The 15,944-nt window shown below is 38.5% G+C and overlaps 2 protein-coding genes across 3 annotated transcripts in view; one reads left to right on the forward strand and one right to left on the reverse strand.

Moving 5' to 3' along the window:
* The window catches only part of clpxa (caseinolytic mitochondrial matrix peptidase chaperone subunit Xa), a 28,296-nt gene extending 21,231 nt beyond the window's left edge, over positions 1 to 7,065 (reverse strand). The window contains exons 1-3 of one of the 2 annotated variants that reach the window (XM_060941087.1): positions 6,626 to 7,065; positions 1,470 to 1,621; positions 1,234 to 1,351 (exon numbers count right to left, since the gene is read on the reverse strand). In XM_060941087.1, the coding sequence (XP_060797070.1) occupies positions 1,234 to 1,351; positions 1,470 to 1,621; positions 6,626 to 6,680 (325 nt within the window). In that variant the 5' untranslated portion in view covers positions 6,681 to 7,065. The remainder of the gene's footprint in view (positions 1 to 1,233; positions 1,352 to 1,469; positions 1,622 to 6,625) is intronic. The other variant, XM_060941086.1, reaches the window with a different exon arrangement.
* Positions 7,066 to 7,697: 632 nt separating this feature from the next.
* On the forward strand, positions 7,698 to 15,513 carry spg21 (SPG21 abhydrolase domain containing, maspardin). The gene is made up of 9 exons (XM_060941088.1): positions 7,698 to 7,787; positions 8,376 to 8,440; positions 8,657 to 8,818; positions 9,670 to 9,750; positions 9,840 to 9,985; positions 10,065 to 10,173; positions 12,756 to 12,863; positions 12,973 to 13,113; positions 13,196 to 15,513. Exons 2-9 carry the CDS (start codon positions 8,378 to 8,380, stop codon positions 13,319 to 13,321), a joined length of 936 nt encoding a protein of 311 aa, XP_060797071.1. The 5' UTR covers positions 7,698 to 7,787; positions 8,376 to 8,377; the 3' UTR covers positions 13,322 to 15,513.
* The last annotated feature ends 431 nt before the right edge of the window (positions 15,514 to 15,944 follow it).

A 15,944-nucleotide genomic window follows, 5' to 3' on the forward strand; every position in this document is an offset into this window, starting at 1 on the left:
CTACAGAAACACTAGAACTGCTTCAAAAACAAACTCAGCTGGGAAGATAGGAATGAAACTAATTACTGGCCACAGTGAACACAGAAGTTGTGCAAGCAGTTAATTTTAGGAACAGTTTGTCCAGTCAGATATGCCACACAGGAATGCAGAAGGTCAACTAACGCAATATAACATCAGGGTTGTTTTACAATCAGGGTACAAAGTTTGTGTCACAGGGGTCCAAAATTCAAATTGATTCAAACTGGTTCTTGTACCAGTTTTTAAGTGAAGGACAAGTTAAAGAACAGATTTCAGGTCATGTTTGACATGTGTATGGTAGTTTTGTGTAATCTGCTATAAGATAAAGAAAAGTAGCAAAAATATTATCAAAGACTCCTTGTCAAAAAATAGCTGATAGAAATAAAATTCCAACAGTTAAGAAATTGTTAGTAGTCCATAACATTCACCTAATGTTATAGCATGTTCATGAACTATTTAGGGGTTTTTTTCTAAGTAAAAAAAGTGTAGCTTTAAGCAGGGCTGGGAGAAACAAATGAAGTGATTCTCGGAGAGGACATTTTTTTTTTTTAACAATTCAGAATCCACTACTTCCATAGTGCTTTTAAATATAAGGCTGTAAGCTTTGTGTTAGATGTCTCTAATATTTACGTCCCAATATCTTGACCACATTTTAGGATGAAAATAATCATTTTAGATATGTTATTTTATATTGAAAAATTAGCTGTCTCGGAGAGGACTTTTTTTTTGGACACAATTACATACTAATTTGATCAAAATAGTCTGAAAACTTACTGGCATTCAACATTAAAACTTAACTATGTTTCCAATGATATGGAACCAAATATTTGTTTTATGGTATAAAGAATGATTTAAGTGCATCCCTTTTGGAGCTACCTGTGGTCAAAAAAGCACTTTTTCTAAATGACACGAGTAATTTTGCTAAATGTGACACATATTGCCATACATTCACCAAAAATAACGTTATCAGCACTTTTTTTTTTTTTTTGCATGGTAAATAGAGCTATCACAGGGCTACAATAAACAACCAAGTTTATTTAGTCAAGCCTTTTGATATTGAAGATAATAAGTGTTAAATGTGATTTTTAGCTTGCGTACCCTGATTGTAAAACAACCCATCAGGAAATGTAGGCCAGTGGAAAACTGAGACAACATACAACACTTTACAACACTAAATACAGATAAGATATTACAGAACTGTAATATAGTGCTCACAAACAAATGTTTCCACGTGTGTGCAGGGATCTCCACATTTGGGGCAACGAAGCTGACTGCCACCCTTCCCTGAGTTGCCCGAACTTGATCTTTTGCCACTTCCTTCACTCACAGATTTCTTCAGATTAAAAAAAAAAAGAGGAACAAAAACAATAGACACAAATCTTAATTTGAATCAAACATCCTGATTTAGAGATAAAACATAACATGCAAGGGCAATAGAAACAGAAGTCTACCTTTCCACCATCACCATCTTTGATTCCGTCCTTAGATGCATAAAATATAGATGACTCTGAGAACGGTCTGACAGGGGTACTTCGTGTCAGACGGGTTTCATGAATCGCCAATCGGCTCAGAAAGAACAACTGAACTCTGGGGCCTGTTAATCCTGCATTCAAACAAATATACATGTAACTATATATAAATAAAACAAGAAAACAATTTCACAGTGCAGGTACTACAGCTGAATAACCCTACATTTACACTAGTCACGTTTTCTCGTGTGTAACGACCGCTACTGTTGTCGCATATGGATGTGCAATTTTCCAGCCTCTGATGAGAAACAATAACTCATATCTCTTCTAAAAAATAAAACCAACATCAACACCATCATGCTTGTCATTTTGCCGTCACTTACAGATTTGGAATTACGTAATTTTGGGCCATGTATGTTTACTTCCTCAAAACAGTAAGCTGTGCAAGTCAATGTTATAGATTTAACAAGTGTTAAAATGGGCTAATATAAAGCAAACATGAGTACAAACTGCATGACGTTTAAAAGTGAAGAAATGCTCTTTCGTTCACTGCCGATGCTGCGTGCAAGCCATGCTGATTATTGTCAAGTCCGTTCTCACATACAAGGAATTTGCTTTGGTGGTTGGTGCTTGAACAGTTAAGACAAAAGAAATTAAAAATAGACAAAAGTAGTAATATAAATAGAATAAAAAAAATAAGAATCTAAAACATACACATCTGAAAACTAGACATATTTAAGGAGTATGTGCATAGGTTGTTTAGAAGTCCAAGCTGTACAGTATGTGAGGAAGGAACTCATAGGTGAGAAAACTACCCCAAGTTGATGAGTAGGAATTTTAAGTTGAGGGGTGTTTTCTTTGGCTTTTACTAGATGACGGTTGACCCATAGGGCAGCCATGGTTTGAAGCTTAGAGAAGCAGCCTTTGCCCCAAAGGGTTGCCGGTTCAATTCCTGGGACTGGCAGGAAAACCGTGAGGGGAGTTGAGTGAATGAACAGCACTTACCTCTCCCCTTGTATCATGGCTGAAGTGCTCCTGAGTAAGGCACCTAACCCCCTGGGTACTGTAGCGTAGCTGCCCACTGCTCTGGGTATGTGTGTGTGTTCACTGCTTCGGATGGGTTAAATGCAGAGGAGGAATTTCACTGTGCTTGTGTACATGTGACAAATAAAGGCTTCTTCTTCTCGATGTTGCGACCTCAACTCAAATGCAACTCCGTCAGTTTGCATTGCATTTTGGGATTTTGACTAAAACAGTCCAGTGTTTACACTCTATACTACTTCTATGTTCCCCCTCTTTCGCCATGTAACGCGACACTGGGATTGTCAAAGGCGCTATATAAATGTAACTTATTTTATTATTTCTACATCAGACGTGTCATTAACACGACATTAAATATTGCTGAAAAATGATGAGTGCCCCAATTTTAAAAAAAAACAAAAACAAACCACAAGCGTGCACCCGATACTATTTAGGTTGAAATCAGGATGCATTGCTTCTAACATCTCTGCATCAGCAAAATCTGATTTATTAATATCTAATTTGTAGAGGCCCTATGCGTTTGAGTAAGAAATGATTTTTGACCAATAATTTTATATTTAGGTCGATTCCTCCTCTCTAAACCTTTTCTCAAGTGTGCTCTCTCATCTCCACTGCTGTCAGTGGCCAAGTCTCACATGAGCTGCAGGCATGTCTGGGTGAGTTACAGATCATCACAGAAGAAGTAGAGCTACCACACTGAATTGCATAGCATCATACAAGAAGAAGCCTTTATTTACCACATGTACACTCCAGTGGGGGCGGCACGGTGGTGTAGTGGTTAGCGCTGTCACCTCACAGCAAGAAGGTCCTGGGTTTGAGCCCCGGGGCCGGCGAGGGCCTTTCTGTGTGGAGTTTGCATGTTCTCCCCGTGTCCGCGTGGGTTTCCTCCGGGTGCTCCGGTTTCCCCCACAGTCCAAAGACATGCAGGTTAGGTTAACTGGTGACTCTAAATTGACCGTAGGTGTGAATGTGAGTGTGAATGGTGGTCTGTGTCTATGTGTCAGCCCTGTGATGACCTGGCGACTTGTCCAGGGTGTACCCCGCCTTTCGCCCGTAGTCAGCTGGGACAGGCTCCAGCTTGCCTGCGACCCTGTAGAAGGATAAAGCGGCTTGAGATAATGAGATGAGATGACACTCCAATGGCAGCTGGCCCATAGAGGGCCCTTTGGCACCACCCTCCCAGATGTGGAGGGGAAAAAATATAAAATATTTTTATTGATATATATTATTTATTTACAAATGATCAATGTCAGTTTTACTTAATAGTGTGTGCCTACATGCAATTTGAATTATTTAAACAACATTTCCACCAACTGACTCTCATTCAACAGTGAATTTCCACTGACAGACTCTTATCATTTCTCTTCTTGGGTGCTCGTCAGGGCGCCCCAGAAGTTCAGCGAAATAGCCAAACGCGTATGGTTGCTAGGGAAAAATAATAAATATTTGGCCAATCAGCATCGCCGAATTTAATGGTTTTGGGGCACTGGAAATTTCGCCCCTGCTACAGAAAATGTGGGAAAGTTTTGGATTGCTATGGTGATAAACTCGAGGTCTCAGGTCAGTCAGTCAGAGAGATGATAGCGACAACGAGAGTTGAGGGGCAGCTTCCACCAAATTCGGTGAGATCTTCGTTGAACTACCCTTTCGCGAGAAGGACGATGGTGGAAAAAATCCGTGTTAAGGAGTTGGGACCCGACAAGCCCGAAATAAACATCACCCAGCCAACCAAGGAGAAAGTTAAAGACTACAACAGGACTTTTTGCAGGAGTTGGTTCCAGCGCAAGTCGTGGCTGACAGGCTGTGGAACAGCCAATGCACTTATTTTGGTTCACCTGCATCCTTTTCAAAAGTGACAGGTGTGATTTGACGTGGACACAGTCTGGGCAAACTGACTTCAAGCACCTCTCCGAATGCATCAAGAAGCATCAAAGATCAAGAGCTCACATGGAAAACTGCGTAAAGCTAGCTGTGCTCGGAAGGATTAGCATAGCGCCGCAGCTAGACGATGGACACCGCATTGCTGTAAGAAGGCACAATGAAGAGGTATTTGAGTATTGTATTTGATACCATTCCTTTCCAAAGCATAAATGGAGCCTAATATAGCTGTAAATTGTTAATTTACTTTATCTGTGAAACTGATTACTTTGAGAAGGAAATTAAATTATTATTGTGGAATTGTTGTCATTTTCTGACTGTTTATTTGAATGGACTAGGCAGGGAAATCTATTGGCACACCAGCCCCACCAAGAATTTTTTTCACCAGCCGCCACTGGTACACTTAAAGTTCCTTCCCACACCATATGGTGCATAGGGCGGCGTCAATCTCCCTTTCAGTAACCCTTGGCCTCTCGCCTATTACATAGCTAGGGTTACAGTGGGGGCTAGTCCTCTGGTAACTACGAGAGTCAAACTCTCACATGTACACTCAAGCACAGTGAAATTCCTCCTCTGCATTTAAAAGGCATATTCTGGACTAATTTTTTTTTTTTTTTATATGAAAGTATGTCTCTTTACACACTCATCCAGAAGGGTAATTTTGCACAAGGCCATCTGTCTACAGCAGAAAAAATTAAATAACAAAACACGTCTGGAAAAATCCCAAGGGAGTCTGGAGCCAGATTCGTGACGTTACCTGCGGAAGCGCCAGCAAGCTGCGCGAGCTTGCACGGTTTCAGTGCACAGCCTGTGTAGACCAAGCGCTCCCATTTCTCTCTCATTGTCCGGTCTTTTGGAAAACGATGAGTACTAAATCCCATCATGATTGGTGTTGCTACACCCTCCTACGATACATCTGTTAACCATTTTTATAATTATGTGATGACGTTGAAGAAATTTGCAGAAAACCACCAGGTCGTTTTCTCATAAACAAACCAGCGCTGACGTAGGATTCAGAGGGAGGCGTCCCACAGATGACGTCATGAAATCAGTGTTTGCCGGGAAATTCAAATGCCAAGTTTTTTCAGAGGCGGACCAATTCGCCGCAAATGGCTTGATTTCGACTAAACTTTTCTGGTATTGCGCAAGGTAAAAAAATTGCAGAGAATGCAGAATGTTACAGACATTTGACCAAAGTTTAATATAAAATAGGAGAATTACATTGAGCTTGCTCTTGAATTTACCCGTGATATGCACTTTAACCCATCTGAAGCAGTGAACACACACACATACCCAGAGCAGTGGGCAGCTACGCTACAGCACCCAGGGAGCAGTTGGGGGTTCGGTGCCTTGCTCAAAGGCAATTCAGCCATGATACAGAGGGAAGAGGAAGTGCTGCTCCTGCACTCAACTCCCCTTGCATTTTTTCCTGTCAGTCCCGGGAATCGAACCGGCGTTTGGGCCCAAGGCTGCTTCTCTAACCTTCAGGCCATGGCTGCCCCCAATACTGCATTGAATCAAACTGTATCAAAAAACACACTGCATCACAATAGGGGTGAATCATATCGTATCGTATTAGTATTGGCTTCAGTTTTAATGTATCCTGTGGTTGGCAATGCATCGAGATGTGTATCTCATCGGCCTCAGTGATGGAGATGCACATCCCTAGTGAGTGAGAAAAGAAGCCCTTGTTTTTTTACGAACTAACAGCAAAACCTGATCACAACTGCTGACGTTTGAGATCACTAAAAATTTTCCCTCCCATTACACTTCATTGCAGGTATCCTACCAATGTCCCCCTGTGACGTCAGCGAGGGACACAGCCGCTAGCTTCTCACGGGAATAACAAAAACGAGCACCAAAGTCAACAAACACATCATAAATATCCCCGTGTAAACATATTTCACGTGTTTCAAGCTGAAGGTGTGACATGTTTGTATTAGGGATGTAAATTCCAAAGCACGAATGAATATATCCACTACATATTGACTCGCTCGAGTCACAGTTGCTCAGATTTACAAACCTGATTAAATAATGAGATGAGATTAGATTATGACCCATAACATCAGAAGATACAAATATAAACTGACAGGCTTTAGTAGAGTGACAGGCCTGATGGGTTAGCTAGCTGACTATGGAAAAAAACCCCTCTAAATTAGCTAACTTAGGTCAAGCTCACCAGTTAAACCATGAACACAGAAATTAAATCACGTCTTTACCTTTGTGGGCTGAATTTATGAGCAGTCGTGCCGCTGAAGTGCATGCACAGGACATGTTTTCCGACTTCGTTTTATTTTTGTTAGGCTAAATCAGCTAGCTAAGGACTAGCTAATGCTGAACCGCTATGCTAACCACCATACCATTCAATTAGCTGTGTTAGCTTACTAAGCTTTTCAAGGGAAATTAGTTGGTGAAATAATAATAATCTAGTGCTAACCTGCTCGGTTTAGAGCAAAGATAAAATATCAGCTATTTTCGAAAATGTCCATGGATTAATTAAAATGCACAAGCAGCTAACAACAACTTCTCAGTGACCAAGCAAAGCTAACTAGGTGGGAAGCTAACCTAACTGGAAGTTGTGTTAGCTTGGTTGAATCTCAAACGACGTCCTATTCCCTACCTTAGTGCACTATGTAGGGTTTAAAATAAGTTTCTATGGCCTTCTGTAGTGCAGTATATAGCTTATGGAAATCAATTTGAGATTGCACCGGAGTGAGACAAACATGACAGACTGTCGCAATGTTAACACACCGAACCAGACGTCCTTAAAGGGACACATAAGAATGTATGCGCCTGATTAAAACCCGCAATTACATATATATATATATATATATATATATATATATATATATATATATATATATGTAAATATATATATGTAAAAATAATTGTTACATATATTTTAATTGTTTTATATATATATATATATATATATATATATATAACAATTAAAATATATGTAACAATTATTAGATGTAATTATTGAATTAAATCACTGTATTAAATTTAATATTAGATAATTAATCATGATTAAACATCTCAATAATAATAATAAAGGTTTAACCGAGGAACAGCCATTTGTTTATATTTTCTTGGCACCTTCCAGCAAAATTCCCAATGAGAAAGATTCATTTTTAAAATAAAAAATATAATATATATTATTAATTTCTACATCCTTTACTACATATATTTTGTAATTCAATTATATTTATAATAATACTTTATAAAACATTCCACGGAGCATGCGCATTGTAGAAAAGCCATCCGCGCATGCGCACAGCAGTCCACTCCTTTATGTTGGATGCGGAAGTGAACTGTCATATGACTGCAAAAGAAAAGCTAAAATGTTGCTAATCTGTGGATGACAATTTTCACCAAAAGGTAAATACATTCTCAAAAATGCAGTACTATGAAGATTATTGATTTCTCAGACTGTTTAGTTACCTTCTTTTCTTGTTATACATTGAGTTGTTTACTTGTGAACAAATCGTTAACGTTATTATTTTTTTTTTTTTTAAGAAAGAAAACATGGGGATTAAGAGGACACCTTATTGTTTTGTGTTGAAGTATCTGATTATCTTTGCTTTTAAGTGATGCTTTCCGTTCATGGTTTAGTGTTTGTGTGCAATTCACTGATTTTCATAGGTTTATACAATTTTAAATAGATAAAACAAAGTGCTTGTTAGTGTAGTGCTGAATCTCAAATGACTCTGATTTGAGCTTGGAGTGCACTGTTTATGATGGTCAGTTTCTTTATAGTTTATGTAGTGCACACAAAGGGAGCATTGAGACTTTTAGGAGTGAGCTTAAATATTACGTAGCCATTAAGGTGTGTGTGTGTGTGTGTGTGTAGGGAGGAAGGTTTCACCCCTCATTTGATAGAAGACTGTGATGCCTTGTTTTTCTGTAAAGTTGATATAAATAGCCCAGTTTGTTCCTGACCTTTTACATTTATTCTGTTTCTGCTAGAAATGGAGGAGATAAGAATGTCTCCTGACTACAACTGGTTTCGAAGCTCAGTACCCCTCAAAAGAGTAAGCGTATCCTTATTTATTACTTTGTCAGCTTGTGTGGTCTGATTTGTATTTAATTTCACATTCAAGCTCCGTCATATTCTTTACTACGGATAATATTCTAAGGTCTTTTCTTCACAGCTTCTTAAATTGCTTCATTTGGTCAGAAATTGTACCATGTGATGGCCTTGTGATTCTGCACCTTTAGCAACATGACTAATGTTTTATTGTGCTTAGATTATTGTGGATGATGATGACAGCAAAGTCTGGTCGCTATATGATGCCGGGCCAAAAAGCATCAGGTGCCCGATCATCTTCCTTCCTCCTGTGAGTGGCACAGCTGAAGTTTTCTTCCAGCAAGTGTTGGCTCTTTCTGGCTGGGGCTATCGTGTCATTTCGGTAAGGTCCACAACAGTCTAACGTTATTATATCTGCAACGCCAGTGTGAAAGTTTGATATGATTAAACAGGCCACACAAATTATTTCAGAGAGTTTCATTAAGTCTTCAAACACAATTTAGTGTTTTCCAGAATAAATATTTAGAAAGGACATTTAAATAATGAGTTGTTCGAGTGCTGGTAGTGTTTTGGATGTTGTATGCGTCATGTGACTAAAGAGGAAAGAAGAAGTAACACAGGAAACACCTGGGCATAAAGCAGGCCTTCTTCAGAACTTAGACACAGAAGTCAGAAGAGAGTCAATCACAATGATCTCATCTCATCTCATCTCATTATCTCTAGCCGCTTTATCCTTCTACAGGGTCGCAGGCAAGCTGGAGCCTATCCCAGCTGACTACGGGCGAAAGGCGGGGTACACCCTGGACAAGTCGCCAGGTCATCACAGGGCTGACACATAGACACAGACAACCATTCACACTCACATTCACACCTACGGTCAATTTAGAGTCACCAGTTAACCTAACCTGCATGTCTTTGGACTGTGGGGGAAACCGGAGCACCCGGAGGAAACCCACGCGGACACGGGGAGAACATGCAAACTCCACACAGAAAGGCCCTCGCCGGCCCCGGGGCTCGAACCCAGGACCTTCTTGCTGTGAGGCAACAGCGCTAACCACTACACCACCGTGCCGCCCACAATGATCTCCTAATTTCCAAATGATACACACCGGTTTAAAATACTGCTGTTCATAAATACTGAACACCCCTACTTTTGGTTCCTCTTGGACTTACTTTCTGATGTATCACATCATGGCAAAAACTCCGTTAAGTCTTGTTATATCTCTGCTGCAGCTCCAGTACCCAGTCTATTGGGATCTTCTGGAATTTTGTGATGGATTTAAGAAACTTCTAGACCACTTGCAACTGGACAAGGTTTATGCAGTTTTTCTTAATTTAACAAGTTACTTCAGAAAACTGCATCTTACAATCAAAGTATACCAATCCTGTTTCTTTTCAACTAGGTGCACTTATTTGGTGCTTCTCTGGGAGGATTTCTGGCTCAGAAATTTGCAGAGGTCACACACAAATCCCCTCGAGTTCATTCTCTGATCCTGTGCAATTCATTCAGCGATACATCCATTTTTAACCAAACATGGACTGCTAACAGGTAGAGTCCTGCCCTTGATATTGTCTACTTCTTTTCCTGAAATCCCCACAATTCCTCACTTTCAACCTTTTTTTCTCAGCTTCTGGTTGATGCCAGCTTTTATGCTTAAGAAGATTGTTCTTGGAAACTTTGCTAAAGGACCTGTTGATCCCCAAATGGCAGATGCCATTGATTTTATGGTGGACAGAGTGAGTAATTAATATTCATGACTTCATTTTGTTCTAGTAGCTCTAGTTCTGTGGAGCAGTGGAGTGAATTCAGGGAAACAACATGCATTCACCTCAAAGCCTTGGAACAGCAAGGCCAATTCTTTTGTTTTTGCTCTATACTGAAGCCATTTAGGTTTGAGTTCAAAAGATGAATTAGATAATGGGTCAGAAATTCAGCTTTCATTTCCTAATATTAATATCTGGATGTGTTAAACAGCTTGGAACATGGCACCTTTTGCAGACCACCCAATCGTTATAGGAACAGGTAGTCTTAAAGTAAATGACACCTTAATATTTGGTTGCATATCCCTCGCTTGCAATAAGTGCATTAAGCTGCATCTAAGCGACTCACTGACATCAAACTGTTGCATTCTTCTTTTGTGATGCTTTTTCAGGTTTGTACTGTGGCTTTTCAGTTGTTTTTGTTGTCGTCGCCTCTTCAGGAGGTGAAATGCTTCTCAATTGGGTTAAGCTCTGGTGATTGACTTGGCCAGGCTGAAACCTTCCACTCTTTATCCCTAATGAAGTCCTTTGTTGTGTTGGCAGTATGTTTTGTGTCATTGTCTTGTTGCATGATGACGTTCCTCCAAATTAGATTGGATGCATTTTCTCTGTAAATTGGCAGACAGAATGTTTCTGTAGACTTCTGTAGTCATGCTGCTACCATCATCAGTAAAGATTAGTGAGCCTGTTCCAGAAGCAGCCATTCGAGCCCAAGCCATGACATTACCTTCATGGTATTGATCTATGCGCTTGTATGTTTTTGTATCATGAGCAGATCCTTTCTTTCTCCACACTCTGGTCTTTCTATCACTTTGTTAGAGGTTATTCTTGGTTCCCAAACTTCTGTGGTGAATTTTTCAAATACCAATCTGGCCTCTGATTCTTACTGCTGATGTGTGTTGCATCTTGTGGTATGACCTATATTTCTGCTCTCACAGTCTTCAAACAGTGGCTTGTGATGTATTCAATCCTGCCCTGTGGAGGTTGTTGGTGATTTCCCTTAATTTTTTTTTCCTCCTCTTCACAACTCTCACAATGTTTATCATCAACTGCTATTGTTTTCCTCAGCCAACCTGTTCAATATCTGGTTGTTAGTACATACAGGACATTCCAAACTGTTGTATTAGTAACTTTCCTCAGCTCCAGAACGACTTGCTTTAATCCCATGGACAGCTCTCTGGTTTTCATGTTGGTTTATCCTTTTGAAAAACCAGTGCAGGCTTCACAGGCAAAACCCAGGGATAAAATCAAGAGTAGACTTTCAAAGCTATTAATTGTTTAATCAGTCTAACAGGGCACACGTGAGCAACAAGAAACTAGTGGTCAGGCATGTGTTCCAATATTTTTTGATCATTCAAAGGGGTGGAGTCAAACTAAAGGTGGCATTTTTGCCATTGTTTAAGATATCTAGGTGTAAACATCAGTGAAAGCTGAAATTCTGATCCGTCTTATCATATTCATCTTTTGATTTCAAACCCAACTGTGCTCAGTGTATAGCAAAAACAAAATAACTGGCTTTCCAGTTCTAATACTTTCAGAGGGGACTGTATGTCACCAGTGGAAAAGGTCAATAAAGTCTGTTCTTAAACATAAGCACATCATGGTTAAAATAAAAGTTCATGGTTAAATAAAAGTAAATCGGTTTAAAAAAAAAAAAAATCCCCAAATGCCTTGTCTGATTTATACAAATCTGGTTAAAACAAACAGTTAATTCAAAATAAATTTGTCAGTTAAAACTCCTGTTTCTTAGGTTTACTTGAAAGGGTAAACCACTGCCAAAGAACATTCTAACCCTCCCTGTAATTATAACATTAATGACTGCAGACTTGGTTTAACTTAACACCAGCTTTCATCATTATTATTCACCAACATTAGTTTTATTATTAGCGCTTAATTCTATATTTTGCATTTAATTTTGATACTGTATATGCACATACAACTTAAAGAAGCCATGAGAGACTAAATCGAAGTCGGAAAATTGTAATTTGTGCACAGGATGTGGACTGTTTGTTATTAATCACCCTTTTAATGTGCTATTTTGAATTGTCGAATTAATAAAAAAAAACTTAATTAAATTCACATTCCTGTAAAGAAAATATGCCCATAGTTTGAAAGATCAGCTGATCAAGCATTCATCTGCAACATTTACAGCTCAGTAAGTTCCAAACTTTAACTAAAAATTTTTAATGTGTTCTTTAAATTTAAATTCATTTAAGTTTAAAAAGCTGTCTCTCTTCAAGCCAACACTGGATGTTATTACAGGAAAATGTTATTGATCACTCAGCAAGAAAAAAAATCAACTGATTGCTGCATCACTGTTGATGGAAGTTGGGCTGTGGGCATTCTGTGGAAAGACGATTCCAGTATGTTTAATAAAATTAGATTAGCTTGAAAATGGTGTCCTTGCTCTTTGAGTCCAGAGCATTGTGTATTTTGGTCTTAAAGGTGAATACACAGATATTTGTTAAAGAAAGCTTTGTTCCAAATGCTTGGTACAAATTTGCCCCATTCCTTGCTGACAAGGTAACATAGTGCCGTCTTTGTGTGTGTATTTTCAGCTGGAGAGCTTGAACCAGAGTGAACTGGCATCCCGGCTTACACTGAACTGCCAAAACTCCTACATTGAGCCTCACAAAATAAAGGATGTTTCAGTCACCATTATGGATGTAGGTTTTTACCTCCTCTAATATTTTACATAATTAACCACTGCGCTTCGGTTGCTTTTGCATCATACTGCATGTTTGTATGCATCACTTCATGCTGTTGTGTTTTCAGGTATTTGATCAGAGTGCTCTTTCAAATGAGGCAAAGGAGGAAATGTATAAACTGTACCCTAATGCCAGGAGGGCTCACCTCAAAACCGGCGGCAACTTTCCCTACCTTTGTCGAAGCGCCGAAGTTAACCTTTACATCCAAGTGAGTGACTTGTATGTTGCAAAATTTGCATATTTGGATTTCGATATTCTTATTATTTTGACTGCATTGTTTGGCTGTGTAGATACATCTGCGACAGTTCCATGGGACCAGATACGCTGCCATTAGCCCTGCTATGGTTAGTGCAGAGGAGCTCGAGGTCCAAAAGAGCAATCTGAATAAAATTAGAGAGGGCGATGATGAATCATAAGAAGATTAACCCCCTGGCCCCACAGCCTACACTGAGCCGATTACGGAAGCATTGACTCGTTAAGTCAGCGCTACACATCACATGCTGGGAAAAACCTCCTTTTGGTCTCATGTTTTTCTACAATGGATTCAATCAAAATGAACTAAGAGAACCTATTTTTACTTTCCAGAAACAATATTTTGATATGTATTATGACTGTAAATAATTTAAGACTGGGAACTCGGTCATATTTCACAGGATGCCATTTCGAACTGGTTGCCTTATACCTTATATTTGATTAGCTTTGCGCTTCATATTGTCCTTTTTCCGCTTTTGTTACTGTAACTCATGCACTGATTAAAGGTAAAGCCTACAAAAGTCACAGGTTTGGAAGGATGGAAAAGATGTATATTGGCAAATGTTATATTAAGTAAAAATTTCCAGTCTTGGCCGAATCACTAAAAGGAATAATTTGCAGGAAGAAAATATACAATGGTCAGCTGATTAGCCAGGACATGCTTGGTGTTTTCTTTCCATTTTTGGACTGGACCTAGAAATTTATTATAACAAAAACGAGACATCGAAGCCTGCCTCACCCAAATTTTTTTTCCTGTAAATCTCAATCAGACCAAAATCACTTGTTCACGACGGTCACTTTTTGTAATGTATAAACATGAACCAAACTTCACTGCACAGCTGAATCCTGTAATGTGATGGTAACAGCCATCATGCAACATGAAATTTGGTATCATTTGTGCATTTGGTCACCATGTTTGCATTACTAACTTGTACAACATGCCATATCAAATTGAATTGTAGAGAAATACTGTATACATAATAGTAAATAATTAACTTAGTTAAAATTGTATAGCATAAGTTTTGGGTTTTTTTTTTTTTTTTTTTGAGGCAGGTGTTTGAAGATTTTGGGTGGGATAGACTCTAGTTACTGATTAGTTATATTAAATTACTTATATCAAGTTTGTAGCACCAGTGCAAAGTTAACTGATCCATTAAGTTTGGGGTAAGTGAAAAGTTTTGTTGAACAATTCCTTTAAAATTATTTGCACAGGATTAAAACCATCTATTAGACTAGATCTCTGAAGGGCCAATTTACGAGGAGCATGGCTTTAATTCACTGTGAACATAGTTTTAATTTACATTTATATAAGTTTTAGTGATGGAGAGAAAATTAAGCAAGTCACGCATTGCTTAAGATGTCAGATGGGGTTTGTATTAAACATCAAGATACTTGGGCTGTAGAAAATGCTTAACTCCAATGTAACAATACTCTGTCTTCCAAAGCAATGTAATTTTGTCATCACTGGGGAAAAAAAAAAAAAAAGTGCGCTTTGAGCTGCACACAGGCAAATCCACATTGTTAGAGTGGATTCCCCCTCGTGAGTATCACGTCATTTGAACACTGATGAAGGATGGGTGGCTTGTGTCATTTTCACATTTCAGTATTTTATTAGTCACATTTCAGTATTGCAGTATGTTAAAATATGATACAAATTTACATTAATTTAAGGAAACTTTCAATCAAAATACTTTTAATAAATACATGGTTCATTATAAGCTATTGGATTGGTCAGATTCTGTTTTCTGAAAAGTTTAATGTATTTGTCTGATTGTTATAGATACAAATAAAATAAAATAAAAATTGTGACCATATTCATGCTTGTAGCCTCTAAAACCAATTTTCTCTGAGATGGATGACCATAGCTGTCTTATAAGTTTTGGCACTGCATTAAGGTTCTCTATACTAATAATCAGACGAGGAGTTCAAATCCCAGGATTGTAACCAGATTGCTCTTGCTCAGACTCAATGTTGTCAGAGTTTTAACTGTGGCTTTTCTGTTAATATCATTTTACTTTATGCTTCACATGGCAGAGGTTTTTTTTTTTTTCCCCCTCTAGGATGTCTGCTAGTCATGAGAAGAGCACGAGATCATTCAGCTTCATATTGGAGCAGCAGTGGGTTTCCCAAAAGCCTCTTAACTTTCAGAGCGAGAGTGTTCACTGTGCTGCTCACGCTACCATTTAATGATGATCTTTGTGCTGAGATGCTTTTGGGAAACTCGGCACAGAGCTTAGTTTCCTTCAGCTTTACTCATTCAAAAAGGGTTCAGAATTTACTAACCCATTACCACCTGCATTGTTACACCATCTACCTGCAAGGATTGTATGCAAATAAATAATTCATTAGACATTCATTAGGTCTTTTGACATTTATTTACCTTCATTATCCAATACTAATAATTTTATAATAACTACAACCAAAATGCATTTTAAAGCTGCAGTCAGGATATTTTTAGGAGCTAAATTGTTACCTGAGCGTTACTCATCAAAAAAAAAAATTTGAAAGCTATTTAAAGAAACATAAGTGCTATAATTTAATCTGCTTGGGACTAAACATAACCAAATGTTATATTTATGTGATATTAAGGATGTCTCTTCCCAAAATATCCTGATTTGTAGCTTTAAAGTGCTAATTAAACATTCAGTTAAATGTATGCATATGTACACACCAACAGCTTTTTTTTAAAACATATTTTTGCTATATCTTGCGAAGTCTTGACATCATTAGAAGCCATGATGGTTTTCATGCTACAGTATGTGATAGAAACATTGGATTAAAGCCATG

Source organism: Neoarius graeffei, chromosome 15, assembly GCF_027579695.1.
Source record: "Neoarius graeffei isolate fNeoGra1 chromosome 15, fNeoGra1.pri, whole genome shotgun sequence".
Lineage (NCBI taxonomy): Eukaryota > Metazoa > Chordata > Actinopteri > Siluriformes > Ariidae > Neoarius > Neoarius graeffei.